Source organism: Oryzias latipes, chromosome 13, assembly GCF_002234675.1.
Source record: "Oryzias latipes chromosome 13, ASM223467v1".
NCBI lineage: Eukaryota > Metazoa > Chordata > Actinopteri > Beloniformes > Adrianichthyidae > Oryzias > Oryzias latipes.
Window position 1 is genome coordinate 17,354,592 of NC_019871.2, and position 16,561 is coordinate 17,371,152.

Genomic DNA, 16,561 nt, shown 5'->3' on the forward strand with positions numbered 1-16,561 from the left:
TAACCAAACTATGTTTATTTTCTTTACAAGCTAAAAGGCACATGCGTGTGCAATCTGAACAGGTTTGCAACAAACCCAAAGAAGAACCACTGACAAACAGAACCGGGAAGTCTGTAAAACACGTAATTACAGTTTGTTTCCTCCCTCCAAATGCTAAATCTGGGTAATAGAAATACATTAAAAAAATATCAAATAACACGTACAGTTCCATTTCAAACGTAAACATGAAACAAGGGAACACAAGAAGCCCTTTCAATGCAGTGCAGCAGTTGAAATTATGAAAAAATAAAACCAACCTCTCTTTTCTGGATTTCACAACTGTTATTATTGACTTTAATGATGGTTTACTAACACTTATTTTTTTATTTCTTGCCTAAAAGCATAAAACCCCAATTATTACAATCCACTGGGTTGTTTTTAATTGTAAAGAATATTTGCAAGAACAACAGAAATGTGGGGAAAAGATTTCTGAAAGAGCACCAATGCTTAACATGCAAACTATAACAGAATTTGCCATCAAATGAAAAAAAAAAATTAAAATGATGTTCTTGTATTTTTTTATGTAAATGTTTGACAACAATCATCTCTTTTGAAGCTCAGGTTGTGCTTTTGCACGGACAGTGACGAGATCTGCTGTATTGTTCTTCTGACAATTAGTCTTCTTTTTTGTTTCCATTGTCTTGAAGGTTCTGAAAGAAAAAGATCATAAAAGAGAAAAGATAAGTTAAATATAACACTACATTCAGAACCTAGAGAAACATGATGTGTTCTTAAGCTTTAGATCCAAACTAAAACAGTTTCCCTGACGTGTGTAAATCCCTTCTGTTGAACCCTGCTTCATCTTACATTTGTTGTCATTGTGGTTCTGTTATGTGCCAAATAGCCCAGTCATTCCATAGCCTTGTGTTACCTGGAGCTCCTGGTGTTCCTTCAACAGCCTGTCGTACTCTCTGGCAAGGCCATCCACCTGCTTTTTCACTGCGTCCGCCTCTTTGTGGGACTTCTCCAGGGCTGCAAAAACCACAATTACACATCTATGCATGGAATCTTGGGTTTTCCCAAATCCATCTTAACATTCCTGGCCTTACAAGCAACTCCAAAATCAATGCACAACACCAACCATCTCCGGAAGTCTTTAGTTCTTTCTTCAGCTTCTCCATTTCTGTTCGCAGCAGCTCCATTCCCTTTTCTGTTGCCTTATCTGCCTTTCCATCCATCAGAGTCTGTAACACATCATGTTACACACACTAAGCAAAATACACTCAGGAGCTTCTGTGTCTTTTTGGAATGAACAATCATTGCGTTAATGTCATGTTTGTGTGTGTGAGACAGACCCAACACTTTCTAAAAGACAAGTTTTCCTCTACTTTTGGGTTGGAAATTGTTAGAATGTTTGCTTTTCCATTCTAAAAGAAATTCCTGACAAACTGGAAAGAGCAGCATAACTGTCAGACAACATGCTGGAGAGTACTTCTTCTGACAAAGGGTATGTCAACTGTTAACAATTAATGACTTGGTTTGGTTAATGTAAAAAGAAAAGATGCCTTCATTTAAAATGCTATAACCTTCTCATTCAGCTGCAGGTTTCACTCACTAACTGAAACAAAACAAAAAAAAGTCTCCTCCAAAATCATTGAGCAGACAATCAGATCATTTGTCACTTTATATGATCAACAAACGGCGAGATCAGAGTTCGAGTGCTTCCCTTAACAACGTAGACTTTGCTGCCCTTGATGCAGAGGAGGAAGGCAACCTTCGTCTCCAGGGCAATCCAGCTGCTAAATGCTGACACACACTTAATCTAATCAGTGCGATCCATTCAACTGAACACGCACACACCATTGTCACTTTACATTATTTTTATTGTGTACTATTGAGCCTCTCGTTGTTTATTGTGTCTACGTGATGTACATTTTTAGCAAAAGCTACTGTCTGCGACTTGAAGAGAATTGTCCCTCTGGGATCAATAAAGTTGTTAGAATTTTGAAAGCTGTCAAATTTGTGGGCACGTCTTATCCATCTCATGTTAATAGTTGCGTGATGCTCTGAGAGTAATTTTTGTCATAGTTTACAAATGAAATACAGTTATAATGATGAATATCATGTCAAAACTGAACAATGAAACAAAAACCAAAAAAAGTCCCCAAATAAAATATTAACCTAATTCAGTGCTGAGCTGCTTCAAGTAGCAAAAATAGGAGATGGGTACACTTTTTATTTATTTTTTAAGAAAAAGAGGGTTGACTATAATACAACAGGTAGAGAAAAAGTGGTAAAGGTGTAACACGTGTGGAGTTGACCTGTTTGAGCAGCTCATTGTCCTTCATATATTTTTCAGCTGTCTGGTTAGCATTGGCGGCCTGTTCTTGAAGAGCAGCTGTTGTTGCAGACGCAGACGCCAGCTGGTTGATTAAAGTGATCAGTCGCTTCATCACCCTGCAAAAAAAACAAAAGTCTTTAGGTGATATTCCGGTTCGAACTTGATTAAAGTTTAGGTCTAAGAGGCAGACTCACAGCCAGAGGAAGACCGAAAAGCCCGATATGTAGAGGTTCCTTTGGGCCCTAAAAAGCTTCATGTGCATGTGGTCAAACATGTTCGGTTGCAGCTTGGCACCTACCACGAGGTCTTTACTGGAGTACTTCCTCACTTCCCGCACTGCATCTAAAAAACAGAGGCAATGCAAAATCACTGTGTGACTCCAACTCTGTTAGACTGAATAACAAGATACCAAAAGTTTGGAATCCTATGAAAATGTTTTCTTTTCCATTATACTCCTAAGAACAGTTCTTCTAGATGCATTTAAAAAAAATCAAATTTGATCATTAGCCTTGTAATGTGTTAGCTTTTAAAGCATTTCTGTACATTTATGAAGGTTTATAATGTGCCACCTTCTTAGCTCCTTGCCTACACTATAAAACATGCACATTCCCATACTTACCATATATAATATAACATAAATAATATCAAATGCTCCAAAATGCAAATTGCAATGCGTTCAATTTTGAATTTTAATTCTGTAAATCTGCTGCAGCAGACATGCATCTTATTTTACACAGGTTGTATTGTATTTTGAAAGGAACTTGATGTGTAAAATAAGTTTACATTATGATGCATAGAAAACAAATATTTAAAGTTTAATAAACTACTATTTTTTTAATTATTTAGCCTAAAACATATCATCTAAATAATGAAACAAGTGCTGCGCGACACGGTGATGCAAATCAGACTAAAGTGGCCATAAAAAAAACGAAGTTTAAGTATTAAAAATAAAATACAAGACAAATCTCATGTGGTAGGGCAGTGTTTTTCAACCAGTGTGCCGCGGCACACTAGTGTGCCGTGGGAGATGGCCAAGTGTGCCGTGGGAAATTGCCCTCATTAACTGATCTAAAAACATTTCCCATCTCCAGGATTTTAGCTCTCTGTTCATCCAAACAGGCCCTGATGAAACACTGAGGAGTTAGGAATATAAAAGATCGTAAAATACCTTTTCTTTGCGTTTATTTTATTTTATTAAAGACATTTTGATAAGAATGACGTACCGCGATTCAGCTGCACCTTCGGCTGTATTTTGGAAAAGTCCCGTGTTGGGGGGGTTAATCACATGTCATCGGTCTGACCAATCAGAAGTGCTTAAAGTCTTCACTTCCTTGTCCCGATTTAGCTCGTAAAGTCGCTCAGTTCTAACAGAAATACCAGCTAAAGCTCGTCTTTAGCGGTGTAGCTTTCCACAGAATCCGGTATCAGACCGTGGAACAAGTGAACAAAACAATGAAGCTCCGAAAACCGATCTTCGGCCATTTTATGCACTACATCTCCCATGATGCATTGGGTTGTGAGAGTGACAGCGCAAAAGGAGATCTGTTGTTAAACTTCTTGAAACTAACGAACACACAAACTGTTTTTAAATCTTCTAACTTAACTTTTATTGCATCTTTTAGAAAAAAACAGCTGCAGTTTCCAGCTTTTTCTGTAACAATTATCTCAAAAATGCATGTGAGATTGTGGAGGGGCTGTAAATCAATACAGACTATGAGTTTCTCCTTTTTTTTTAATTTTTGGATGCTGGTGTGCCGCGGGATTTTTTTTAAGGTTAAAGTGTGCCGTGGCTCAGAAAAGGTTGAAAAACACTGTGGTAGAGTTCAATAAAATAAGAAGAAAGCAAATGATTTCATTCTTACCGAGGAAGAGAATGATGAGTATTATGATCATGGTGAGAAACACTTTGTTCCAGAAATTTGCCATCCAACTCCAGATCCTGAACTTAAATATGCTCTGCCACCTGCATCAAACATATGCATCTAGACCCTCATTATAACATTAAACACTGATCACCAGGCAAACACAGGACTTATTTGTTGTTTGTTTGGACCAGGGGTCGGCAGCCGGAGGTTTTGGAGCCACATGCAGCTCCTTTTTCTCTCCACTGAGGCTCCTTGGCTTTAATGAAAAAATCTGACCCATTTACAACACTTATAGGCTTGCTTTTTTTGTTCATTTTTTTAAGTTAATAAAGTTTTTTATTTATATTTAAATTAACATGTCAGATAACTAAGCAAAATAATAGTAATCTGCTGTAGGAATAAACTTACAGATCACATTCTTCTCTTCTGTTGCACAACAGAGACAAATTTCTTAAAGTGTATAATTGGATATATATTTAGAGATTTAAAAATGTGGATTATACACCAGTGTTATCATATTTATATTTAATAGTATGAGGACAAAGAGACTGAAGCCACAGTAAAATCATAATGACCTGTATGACTTTTGGATTTTTTTTTCTGCAAATCTGCTGCAGCAGACATGCATCTTATTTGTGCATTTTATTTTGAAAGGCACTTGGTGTGAAAAGAAGTTCACAGTGTGATTTAAATAAAATATATAATTTATTACTGTGATTCTATTATTGTAAATAATTTAGTGCTAAGCCATGTAATAAATTAATCGCTTAATGGCCACAAAAACATAAATAAAGTGTATTGTGTAGTGTGATGTTAGACTTTGATCAAAGAAACTGGAGCATTTGGCTCATTTAGGGTTAAAGGCTGCAGACCCCTGTTGTGAGTAACTTCACCTCCTAGCTGAGATGAAGGGTAAGCAGAGAATGAGAATGACGCCGATTTCCGCATAGAGAAAAAGAGCCACGGCGGTCCATTGCAGAGTCATCTTCTCTCCAACAAGAAGCTGAGGAGAAACAATAGTGAGCATGCGCACTCAGTCTGTCTGTTAATATGTCACAAACTATCACAGATGTAAAAATTCAGGGAGTACGCTAGGGCTTTGCAAACAGACGAAACAGTCAATTCGTCTGTTAATTAGAATTTACTACAATTGCCAAGGCTTCAGACAGTCCGGCTCGTTAAAATGAACATAAACATTTGTCACAAAATATGGACTCTGCTGTTTTAAAGTAGTAAAACAAATTCTGCAACAAAATATTTGCAAACGTTAAATTAAAAAAAGGCTCAGCGGAGAAACACGAAACGTTAGAACGCTGGAATCACGTTGTTCAAAAGGCACAACTTACGCAGAACTCGATAGAATATGAAGTAACTTTTGTGTAGCTGTCTTTAAGCTTCCCTCTTCCTGTCCCTGCTTCTTCAGCCCAGCTTCCGGCTTGGTTTTTTGTAATAAAAGTAAGTTAAAAGCCCTTTTTAGAATTTCGGTATCACACAAGATTAGTGTTATAGTTGGTTTGCCATCAACTTTTTTAATATGGTGTTTATAATAATTTGAAGTATTTTCATCGTAGTTGTCAACGTTTGCATGGACCATCGGATTCATCAAGGTTAATTTCAGGTTTTATTTTGAAAGTAAGGAAAAGAGGGACATTTTTCAGGATTCCTGTGTGTTTTCCACTGCTGTTTTGTTAAACTTATATTTTTGATTAACATGTTTATCGAACGCTATTGGGTACGTGTTCTTAAAAATAAAATTAGAATATGAGTAATTGCACAAATATATATACTAATTGTGTCTGAGAAAAGCATCAGCAAACGCGATACTTGCCTTTATTTACATTTAAAATATACCTACGTTTCATTATTATTTTATTTTGAAAGTAAGCGCTTTCCTCCTAAGTTTTTTTTTCCAAAAATCTTTATTGAAGATATACAGGATACAAAATCAAGTCAACTTCAAAGAAAACAGATAGCTTTCCTCTTAAAATGCTTTTTCTTTCACTACCGTGACATGACGTCACAAAGTGGTGAAACGCCCCGGAGTGGGCATGTTTAGCAGAGATGTTTTTTTTTCCAAAAGACTTTATTTGCAATTTTGGCAGTTTTATAAAACACACAAAACAGATCAAAGCTGCCAAGGGAAGATAGCAATAAATTAAAATAATAAAATAAAAAATGACAGACTGTATTCCTATAAATCACAAACATCACTAATAATTTAATCGTATTTTTCAAATATGTCCACATTTTTAAAGCCTTAAAATTCTCTGGGTTTTTAATACATTCAGCAGACTTTTTAAATTCACAGATAAAACTGGGCAAGAAAGGTTTTTCATTTGTTTATTTACATTTATGAATAAAATATTTGACCGAAGTGAAAATTAACTAAATTAAGTAGAAAATATTTGCTCACTTGTCTTTCAAAAATCCAAATTCTGTATGTTTAAAACAAAAAGAAAGGTGGAGAACATTTTTTGTAGCAGGTCTGAAACACCAGACCAAAATGTGCACAATTCCAAAATACATATATAAAGGTTTCTACAGGATTGGTTCAAAATAATCAGCTGGTGTCAATATCCTTTCAGGGTCTTTGGGAAATAAAATATTTAACAGGGTAGTAATTGTATAAAGACAATTTGCAATTTGTTATGATGAGTCCAAGTTAAAACATAACAATTGTACTTATTTTTATATCTGTAACTTATAACTTATGATTAGCTATTTTGGCATACAAAAAATGACCACAAAAATAATCTGTTATGAACAGGATGTGAGCTTTAGCTGGTCTTAAATTAGCCATAATAAAAGTTGGTATATTGTTAATGTAAATGTAAAAATATGTAAATTCTTTAAATGCACCTTTATGATTAAAATACTAAGAAATTATTGAAATCATTACCAATCAAGAAAATAGATTTTCGATTGAAATTTCCAGATCGTTTGGTTTTTTGACTCAATACACAAACTCAAGCTGTGAAAAACAAGAAAATTAATGTAACAAAATTGCACCTTTATTTGACATAAAAACAAATATAGTTCAAATAAAAACCTCAAAATGGACAGATTTGTGTGTCTGGGTCATGAATTGACCCATAGGTGTTCTGGAGGTAGTCTATTACTGCAGAGGTACTGGACAGAGAATTGAACACCTTTCTCTCAGGCTGGGAGCTAACTCTCTCCAGCATGTAAATGAGATGGTGGTGAAAGCAGGAAAATGGAGTGCCTTGCTCAACAGCAATGTCCACCCAGTCCCATATACACTGCAAAGGAGTGTCCTCATATCCAGCAAACATGGCAGGGTTGGCTAGCAACCCCCGTGCGGCCATCACACCTAAAGACAAAACAAAGAAATATTGTTTTCCTGTGGATCCTGGCACAAAGTACTTTTACTTGATTTTTACTTTCAGCGAACATACCGTTGACTCCGGTGTGCTGGTGAGTGGACTCCACATCCCGGAGGTACTTGATGTCTCCATTGGCAATGACAGGGACAGATACACTGTCTTTGATCGTCTTTATTGCATCATAGTGCACCGGCTGGTGGCGCTCCTCTGTTGTACGGCCGTGGACTGTTATCCACGATACTCCGGCTGATTCGGCCTTCTGACACAGATCCACCGTCTGCCTCAAGTCTTTGTGAATCCTGTGGGAGCAGAACTGCTTTGTAACACCATGGACTGATGAGAGGCACCCATGTTAGGTTCAGAGACAGGAGGCAGAAAAGTTGAGACATTGAGGTTCTCCTTGGGAATGATAGACAGGATTAGAAATGAATACATCAGAGGGACAGTTCCTGTCTTTGGAGATGAATGCAGGGAAGCAGGCTGAGATGGTTTGGAGATGTTCATAGGAGGACCAATGATTAAGTTCCTAAAAGCATACTGAGGCTGGAGCTACTAGAAAGGAGACCTAAATGAAAACAGGAGAGTTGTTAGTGTGAGAGAGGAGGAAGCAGACGATAGGGTTAGATGAGGAACTGCTGTGGCAACCTCTAAGAGGAACAGCCAAAAGGAAAAGCAGCAATGAAGTCTACAAAATAGTGTTGGCAAATATGTAAAAATAATTTTTTAAAATGAGTAGCATTGTTGCAACAAAAAGTTGCATTTAACAAAAAGTTAAATAGTTTTTAATCATTAAAAATGACTGAGCATGTAAAAAGTCAATCCAGTTATAGCTAATGGAACATGAATTATTTGATTATCGTCCGACATAAACTGATCGTAAACCTAGTGTGTCTTTTTCTATGATATATATCAGTTATACATTTTAGGATTTACCTTATTTTGATGGATACTGTGTAGTCTGGATTGTCCACTTGGTTCCTGACATGTCTCACCATGTCTTCAACAAGTTCAGGCTTGTTGATGAGGCAAGCGCCATAGCCAGCTGACATCGCCCATCTGAAAACACCACAAACTTCATTCCATAAACGAAAGATGCATACACTAAGAAGATGGCTAAAAAAACAACAACAATAGCATAACACTAGTCCTCGAGAGCCTGTCTGGTTTTGTATCATCAGAATCTGGAATTATCTACACCAGAGGGGCCAGAACCCAGTCCAGAGTCAGCATCCTGCAGTTTTTGTTTTTTACATTTTTTAATTACAGCTCTGCTGCTGATTATCTGCATCGTGTGCATCCTGTGTGTTTCGCCAAAAAAGGCAACAATGGCAGGTTAGCTAGAAAACATGTATGATACTGGCCCTCAAGGCCTGGAGTTGGACACCCGAAAACTGGGCCAGCAGTAGCCATTATTGGAGAACAGGATGGTCAGACACAATAACTTGACATTTTTTTTATAGTAAGTAATGTCCAAACCACTGCTTTGGGTGTTTTTAACATGTTCTTGTGGCATTTCTCTAATGGTGAAGAACATATATAACAAAAATTAAACTTAAAATTGCATTCCTGAGTATTTCTTTATTCAATTTTGTTAGCATCAGCCTGGCCCTGTTATTATGCTGGCTTTAATCTCTTTTAAATTGATCTTATTCTTTTTGTTCTTTCTATGTATGTCTCTACAATGTTTTAATTTTGTTTTATGCTTTTATTTCTTTTATGTTTTATAATTGTAAAATGTTTTGTCCTCCATGTGTACAGCACTTTGGGCCTCCTTGGCTGGGGGTGGAAGGTGCTTTTTAAATAAATAAATAAATAAATGATGATGAAATTGTTGTGAATCAGGAGCAGACCAAAAAACAAGCTTCTTTGTGAAATAGAGAATACGCTGGGGTGGTCACAAGCTCCCTGCTCCGCTCCATTCTGATGCGTCCATTCATAGACGACTAGAGCCATTAACGTCTTCATTTTTCTCATTTGAGCTGGCATCTGGCTCAAAACTATACGACTGGGTGGCTCAAATATTGCTCGCCATTGTTGTTGCGCCACTAATGTTAGGTTGAGGTTGTTAGGTGCTGTAAGCTGGCAGGAGCGAGCGTAAACAGATGAATAAAGGGAAATGGGGGATAGCTTACTCTGCGCCTCACCCACAACTCAGAGGTGAGTTTCTATTGAACTCCTGCCGCTCTGCAGAAACTATGTCCGAGAAAACAACACAGTTTTATTTTAACTTTGGCTAGAAACGGCACGATCATAATTAAAAGACCCCTGGGAATGCTTTTAAAATAGACCAAAAGATGATCAGAGTGAGTCTTTACACATGCTTTGAACATGGAGAATCACAAAGAAAACACGACAAATAAGCAGAATGAATGAATTTGTGCTACAGGAACAAACTGAAACAAACAAAAAAATGTTGCAGTTCAGCTATTGGTGGCACCTCTGAGGACATCCGCAGTTGAGGTCAACTCCATCTGAAAAGGGTGCCACCACACATGCTGCATCAGCCAGAGTCTGGGGGTCCTGGGCAGCAAACTGGACAATTAGGGGCCGGTCACCTGAAATCAAAAGCAACACCATTTATCATCATCATCATGTCCCATACAGCATAGCTGACAGTGGTATACTGGTTAAATGAGGCATTAAGAGCAGCAGCTGCTGGTCCACAGTAACTAAGAACTGACTTTTGTTGGTGGTGAACTCGCTGTCTCTGGCTTTGACGGATCTCAAGAAATCTGCAGCAATGATCATGGGGGTGAAACACACGTCACAGCTGTACTTCCTGACCAAAGACCTGAAGGCCAACCTGGAAATCAGAGGATGAAAACTGAACTCCCAAAGTTACAGTTAAGCACAAGCAAACATTAACAACAACAACCACTTACTTTGAATATCGAACCATTGGGGCACACATCTTCACCACTTTTCCCTCTTCAAACATATCCATGATGCTCGTGTTTCCAGAGGCAGTCTTCATTGTTCGCCACAAGCTAGCTTCACAATCTCAAATAAATATTTTTCGCACAAGAACAAATTATGTTACTGTCATTACTTCACATCAGTCGTAATTCTCACCTAAAGCACCACACCATGCCACGGACGGAGATGTGGGCGTGTTTCACCTATGAACTTTTGCGTCACACCCCACGTGGTTAAAAAAATTAAACTTTTTTAAATTTCGCAGATAATTTTAAAATGATTAAAAACTATGCAACATTGTATGATACTAAAAAGAAATTAAAAAAAATCTGTTTTTCTTTTCAACAAAAAAGAAAGAAAGAATGATTATTTGCAACGTCATGCTGCCTTCAAGTTCTGTGGGAAAATCTACAATTTAGCATTTATTTTGAGGAAGAAACTAATCAAATTATTACTTTACTGACTTTAATGACGCATCCATGGATATTCTAATATATTCCAGCTGGATTTGTAAAATGAATAAATAAATAGTTTCTGAAATTTATTTTATTTGTTAATTTTTATTATTTTAATTTACTCTTAAACTGTGAGTCTAGTTGAGTCTAAAAAAATACATCATTATTATTATATTATTGTGATTATTTTTTTTATGCTTATTACTATTATTGGCCATTTATAGATAATGTTAGATTGTTTCTTAGCAAACATGAGCAACCTTTTAATTGGTACCATTCCTTTTTCACGTCCAGCTATCATTTCCTTTTTGCTTTTCCTTTTTTATATATCTAAATAATGACTATTTAAATATTTGACATTCATTTTAGAAGTTGTTGTTCACCAATAGCTATACTGAAAATTGCTAATTGATTGGTGTGTTTGCCAGCTTAGAAATTGTTTGTAACTACAGCTGACAAATTATTAAAACACGTCATTACTTAAAAATATTAACTTCTAAATTGGATCAATGCAGCATTTAATTTAAAAAAAAAAGCATAAAAGAAAGAAAGCATATAAAATTGTGAGCTGAATATTCAAGATTCAAAGGGTTTAACTGTCATATTCACAGTAAGAAACGGGTTGCCTTGCACAATGAATTCTTACTTTGCTGTCTGCTCCTAATGCCAAGGTTAAGTTAAATAAAATAAATTAAAATAAAGATTAAGGAGTAAGATATATACCGAAAACTGAAAATCCACACATAACATAACAAAAATATAACAATGGAAAAAAAACGTGTCCCACCTAAAAATAAATATTAGGGCAAAACCAAATGAATAACAAACTGGGCGTCAAAGTTGGAACCCCTTTTCCCCATTTTTTGTAGTGTCAAAGTTAGTTTAGACATCCAGCAAACATCATGCATTCACCTAATCCAGCCACAAGATGGGACTGCAGTACAATTGTAGAACTGGAAATTTAAAGGACATTTTTTCTAAATGTAAAAGCAGATTTGTCATTGTTTCGAAATTCTTTAGATTGACCAATACTCTAGAATGAACAGCAAAGTGCTATTTTAGACATTCTTAAGGGAACATTTGAAGAGCAAACAACAACAGCAACAAAATTAAAGTTTTTAAACAAAGATTGATGGAAGCTTCAGAAAGTGCCAGAATAAGCCAATAAGCTGAGTTGTGTGCCAGCTCAGCATCCTCCTCTGTCTCCAGCGGGACATACTTCAGTGTCTGCAGAGCCCACCGCTTACCTGTCACACCCCCTCAGCTTCATTCTGCATCTCAGCTTTTTTTTTTCTAAAACACTTGCATCATCTCCATTCACAGTTGCCTCCCACTGCCCCCTGTCTGTCTCCAAACATCAGGGAAAGTGGTAAATGAAGAGAGTTACAGTAACAAGGCTTCAGGAGCAGATGGTGTCAGCCTCAGAGTCCCAAAGAACAGTTAAGTGGATCCTGCAGCTCTTCATCAACCTCAGCCTGAGTCAAGAAAAGATGTCAGTGCCAGTGGCTCGCTTCAGTTTGCCTAAAAACGGCTGACATTTCAATCAAACATTTTCAAAGGGTTGCCCTGTGATCCCACAAGGTGAAAGTCTTAGTCCTTGAAATCATTTTTTACCTAGACATTTAACCCTTGTGCTATCTTAGATGACCCCACCTTGTGCATTGACGTGTTCTCCCTACCATGACTAAGGTGGATAAAGGGGGAAAGATTTCATGTAATCCATGGACACCATTGAAGATCACAAATCATTGAAGAAAAAAGGTTCCGCGCACTGTCTAGTGGGTCTAGATGACCCAACTCCCAATGTTAAAGTGCCTAGGATAGCACAAGGGTTATGAAAAACACTTCACTTCTTTGCTGCAGTCAGTTGTTGGACACGACATCAACAAACCCTTTTCTAAAACCAATGCAAGCATATCTAAGGGAGAAAGTTTAAAGACCCACGCCAATGAAAATAGCGTTTTGGGTGTTTTTAACATGTTCTTGTGGCATTTTCATGAAAGGACAAAGAAAATTAAGATTAACTATGAGTTTCTGAGTATTTCTTTATTCAAAGCATGGTGAATCATAAGCAAAGGAAAGATGGCAGTTGTGATGTTCAAACTACAGTTAGCAGGCCACAAGCTCCCTGCTCTGCTCTATTCCTATGCATCCATTTGTAGACAAATGGATTTCCTTGTCTGAGCTGCTATCTGGCTCAAAACTGTATGGCTGGATAGCTCCAACGTTGCTTGGCGTTCTGTTGCTCCTGTAATGTTGGGTCTGGGTTGTAAACAAGAGATTGTAAACAAAGGGTTGATAGGACATGAGCACCGGTTTACATTGCGGCAATTGTCCCGCCCACAACTTAGAGGTGAATTTCGAATGAACTCCTACTGCGATGCAGAAACTGAGTCCTAGAAAATGACATATATTTTTTAGAATTTGGCTGAAAACAGCATGATCTTAATTAATAGACCAAAGGGCACGCTTTTACAATAGATCAAAAGATGATTGAAGAGTGTTGTATCATTGACTGGCTGACAGGCAGAAGGCCCTGGTTCAAATCCTGACCGTCTTTTCTGTTTGGAGTTTACAATTTCCCCTTTTTTATTCAGGCACTTCTTCCTCCCACAGAACAAAAACAGCTTCATAGATTGATAGATAGATTGATTGATTGGTGACTTATAATGGTCTTTTCAGGATAAATATGAGGGGCCGTCAGTCTGTCCGGGTCCGTGACCCTGTATTGGACTGACGACCTCTCTAGGTTTCTGTGCAGTAGAGCTTTTGCTTCCAATTTTTGTAGTAAAAGGTCATGAATTTCCCTTTGTCTCCCAATAGTAAACATAAGAAAACACATTTGATTTCAACTGCCTGCCTTTTTGTGTTTCTAATTCTTTTTTTCTTTTCAAGATAAATGCAGATGTCTTGGTTTTCTCAGATGCTACATTTACATGCCAATTTGATTGCTTATTTCTCCTAGTTTCTGCCGTCATCTTAACCGAGATAGGCTCCAGCATCCCCTACACAGGGCAAGAAGACTATGAATGTGAATAAATGAACAGACAACAGGTTGCTGGGTTCAGGGAGCCGTGCGTCTGACAAACTTGACAAGAGATCCTCAAGGAGATTGTACCATCCCTTTCCTTATACCTCAGACCTTTACTCCGTCATCTCCAAAAATACTCTGGACAAGAATTTGAGCTCAGAAAAAAGCAGCTTTTTCATATGTGCACTAGAGACCATGAGGATATTTGTAACTGTTAAAAACACAAGGTGTTACACAAACTGAAAAAAAGCCCAACTTTATTTCAAGCTTCTGGCAAACAATAATATATAAATTTTAAGATGGTGCATAAGGAGGGACTCATAAATCATCTGCTATTATTTAGAAGAAAAAAAGAAACACAATTGCAAAACACAGCGTCATAACTAAAGGTATTTTAACGGAGGGTTGTTGGGTAACCATTTATTAAACACTTTCCTTTATTAGCACTTTCCTTTGCATTATATAAAAACAAGATCTAAAAAGCTTTTAAAAACGGTTATGCTACACTCCTTAAAAACAAACATTGCACATACGTTTAAACAAGATTAGCTTCTCATATACCTTATATTTCTTTATTAAAGTAGAGGTTTAGAAACTCTAACAAACCAAAATACGTATAACTTCATTATTTATTTCATAAATATAAATCTGATATAAATCCAGAAAAAAAAAAAAACAATAAAAATCCTGGTTTACCACCCCACAGCATGACAAAAAATGTATAAGATGTACAAAACCCTGAAGACAAAACAGCAGGTCAGTAGCAGAGGCATCTTAAAAGCATGGATTTTTAAGAATAAAAATGCAACCGTTTTGCACCTCATCATTAAAAATAAGTCAGTTGCGACTGCAGAGACGATGATGGTGGCTGTTTCAATGTGAGTATCAGAAGACTTGAGGATGAAGGTAGAGAGGATGACAGGAAGGAAGGAAGTCAAGCCACAAGTCTGGCTTCAGTGCAACCTCAGGGGACAGTGGGTGGGGGGCCCCTCCTCCTTCTGCTCTGACCCCTAAACTCCACTTTTACTGAGGTGGTTCTCTGCTGCCGGCCGCCTCCAGCTCCACACTGGACAGGAAGCGCCGTCTGGCTGTTCGGTGGGAGTCGTAGCTCAGCTCGGTTGTATAGGCGGTACTGGTTCTCTTAGGGTAAATGATGGTGGTTGTCCTGTAGTGTTGGGGCCGCTGGCGTGGCTGGAACACTAGGTGGGTCTTGTAGTGGCGCCAGGTGCTGTGGGACATGGCCACGATGGTCTGCCTGCAGGAGTCCAGACCCTGACCCAGCGGCTGGAAGGTCACGTTCTGGATGAAGTGGCGGTCTGAGTCGTAGAGCAGAGATGATGTGTATCTGTGGAGGAGGAAAAAAAAAGCAATGAGCAACTGGGTTTTCTCCATCCTACGAGCCACCATGCCTGTCAACCCACCTGAGTTCCTTTGAGGGCAGCGGATCTAGTGCAATGCCTTCACCAAAGGACAGAGGCAGCAGCTGAGGGAGAAGTGCAGGAGTGGAACTGGAGGTCTGGAAGAAGAATACAAAAAAGACATAAAACACACCAAAGGATGACTTGAATTTTTAGTTAAAAAAATAAATCTGTAAGAACCCTAAGAGCTAAACCAGCATTTATGTATGTTTCTCTTTTTTTGTGTGGGTTTTACCAAAGAGCCCTTTCCTTCATCCTCAGACACCGGGCTCGAACCGCGGGCTTTCTCCGGACACGCAGGCGGCAGCCAGGCGCTCGGGCTGGGGCTCGGCGGCAGCCCGGAGTCCGGGCTATCCAGTCCCCGTTCAGCCCGGCTGCAGCTCATTGCCAGAGGGTCTCCTTCTTCACACGCACTCAGGAAGTTCAGCCTGCCAACCATTTCTCGTTAGGAGTTACAAAAGTCCAGCGGGCAGGACCCCACGTTGTGTAAAACAGTTCCACCCGAGATTATTTATTGCACGTCCACATGCGGCTGCAGCCCCCGTAGTAGACCACCCCCGCGACAGCCGGACCCTGTCCTGGTCCTCCTCACGCAAACACAAGACCCCGAACTGCTTCAGGAGGCGCGAAAGAGTCCAGGTTGGTTCTGGTTCGCCTTTAATCTCCCAGCCCCTCCCCTCCGCTCCGCGGGGGTTTCTGGAGCCACAAACACAGGAAAGGAAACGCCTTTCACGGAGGTTCGCAGCTCCTGATTGGCTGCAGCCTCCGGCTGGGACTTTTTCTTGCCCCCCCCCGTGGAAAGGCCGGATGTAGGCATGGGCAGGGGAAGGGGGGGGGGGGTGTAATGCCCTCCTCCCCCTCCCCCAAAAGATGATGGCCCACAAAGCAAATTTATCAAAAAAGAAAAGAGAGACAGACTTAAAAAGGAAAAAAAAAAACACAGAAAAAATGCTGCAACAGGGCACACGTCAGTGTCCTGCTTGTGCCTGTCCCAAGCCCGGTAAACATTATGTTAGGAAGAGCATTTATAAGATATCTTGGATAGTTTAAAGGCGAAGATCGATATAAAGATACATGACGTGATATGATTATATGTTGGTTTTCTAAGCACTTTAGGGGCTTGGAGCCAGATGACACCCCTGACTGTAATCACATCCAGATCATTTCAGGCCTTCATGTCCAGAGTTTATTAAAAAAAAAAAAACAATAAAA

General features: G+C 38.6%; 3 protein-coding genes across 4 annotated transcripts; all 3 read right to left on the bottom strand.

Annotated features, from left to right (window-relative positions):
- On the bottom strand, positions 1–5,638 carry bcap29 (B cell receptor associated protein 29). The gene is made up of 8 exons (XM_004075445.4): positions 5,532–5,638; positions 5,079–5,188; positions 4,183–4,283; positions 2,515–2,662; positions 2,301–2,436; positions 1,121–1,223; positions 911–1,011; positions 1–689 (listed from the first exon to the last, which is right to left on the bottom strand). The coding sequence occupies exons 2-8, from the start codon at positions 5,168–5,170 to the stop codon at positions 654–656; spliced, it is 717 nt and encodes a 238-aa protein (XP_004075493.1). The 5' UTR covers positions 5,171–5,188; positions 5,532–5,638; the 3' UTR covers positions 1–653.
- A 621-nt stretch (positions 5,639–6,259) lies between these two features.
- Positions 6,260–10,663, bottom strand: dus4l (dihydrouridine synthase 4 like). 2 transcript variants are annotated; one of them, XM_011482618.2, is made up of 7 exons: positions 10,602–10,663; positions 10,412–10,516; positions 10,211–10,332; positions 9,967–10,084; positions 8,463–8,585; positions 7,602–7,828; positions 6,260–7,516 (listed from the first exon to the last, which is right to left on the bottom strand). In XM_011482618.2, the coding sequence occupies exons 1-7, from the start codon at positions 10,616–10,618 to the stop codon at positions 7,236–7,238; spliced, it is 993 nt and encodes a 330-aa protein (XP_011480920.1). In that variant the 5' UTR covers positions 10,619–10,663; the 3' UTR covers positions 6,260–7,235. The 2 variants fall into 2 exon arrangements, with proteins under 2 accessions (XP_011480920.1, XP_011480921.1); XM_011482619.3 differs by having other exon boundaries at positions 10,412–10,520; positions 10,602–10,662.
- A 3,508-nt stretch (positions 10,664–14,171) lies between these two features.
- rflnb (refilin B) lies at positions 14,172–15,980 on the bottom strand. Its single transcript, XM_004075448.4, has 3 exons — positions 15,585–15,980; positions 15,353–15,447; positions 14,172–15,276 (listed from the first exon to the last, which is right to left on the bottom strand). Exons 1-3 carry the CDS (start codon positions 15,786–15,788, stop codon positions 14,955–14,957), a joined length of 621 nt encoding a protein of 206 aa, XP_004075496.1. The 5' UTR covers positions 15,789–15,980; the 3' UTR covers positions 14,172–14,954.
- Between the last annotated feature and the right edge of the window lie 581 nt (positions 15,981–16,561).

Bases quoted from the DNA above. Each gene is read 5' to 3' on its own strand.
- bcap29 (XM_004075445.4), bottom strand. From the start codon at position 5,170: ATGACTCTGCAATGGACCGCCGTGGCTCTTTTTCTCTATGCGGAAATC. The intron at 1,224-2,300 runs GTCAACTCCACA...GATGTGTTACAG, and splicing joins ACAATGAGCTGCTCAAACAG to ACTCTGATGGATGGAAAGGC. The intron at 1,012-1,120 runs GTTGGTGTTGTG...TGGTTTTTGCAG, and splicing joins ACTAAAGACTTCCGGAGATG to CCCTGGAGAAGTCCCACAAA.
- dus4l (XM_011482618.2), bottom strand. The intron at 7,829-8,462 runs GTAAATCCTAAA...CTGCTCCCACAG, and splicing joins ACAGTATCCATCAAAATAAG to GATTCACAAAGACTTGAGGC. The intron at 7,517-7,601 runs GTATGTTCGCTG...TTTTGTCTTTAG, and splicing joins CCAGCACACCGGAGTCAACG to GTGTGATGGCCGCACGGGGG.
- rflnb (XM_004075448.4), bottom strand. From the start codon at position 15,788: ATGGTTGGCAGGCTGAACTTCCTGAGTGCGTGTGAAGAAGGAGACCCT. The intron at 15,448-15,584 runs GTAAAACCCACA...TTCTTCTTCCAG, and splicing joins ATGAAGGAAAGGGCTCTTTG to ACCTCCAGTTCCACTCCTGC. The intron at 15,277-15,352 runs GTGGGTTGACAG...CCTCCTCCACAG, and splicing joins CTGCCCTCAAAGGAACTCAG to ATACACATCATCTCTGCTCT.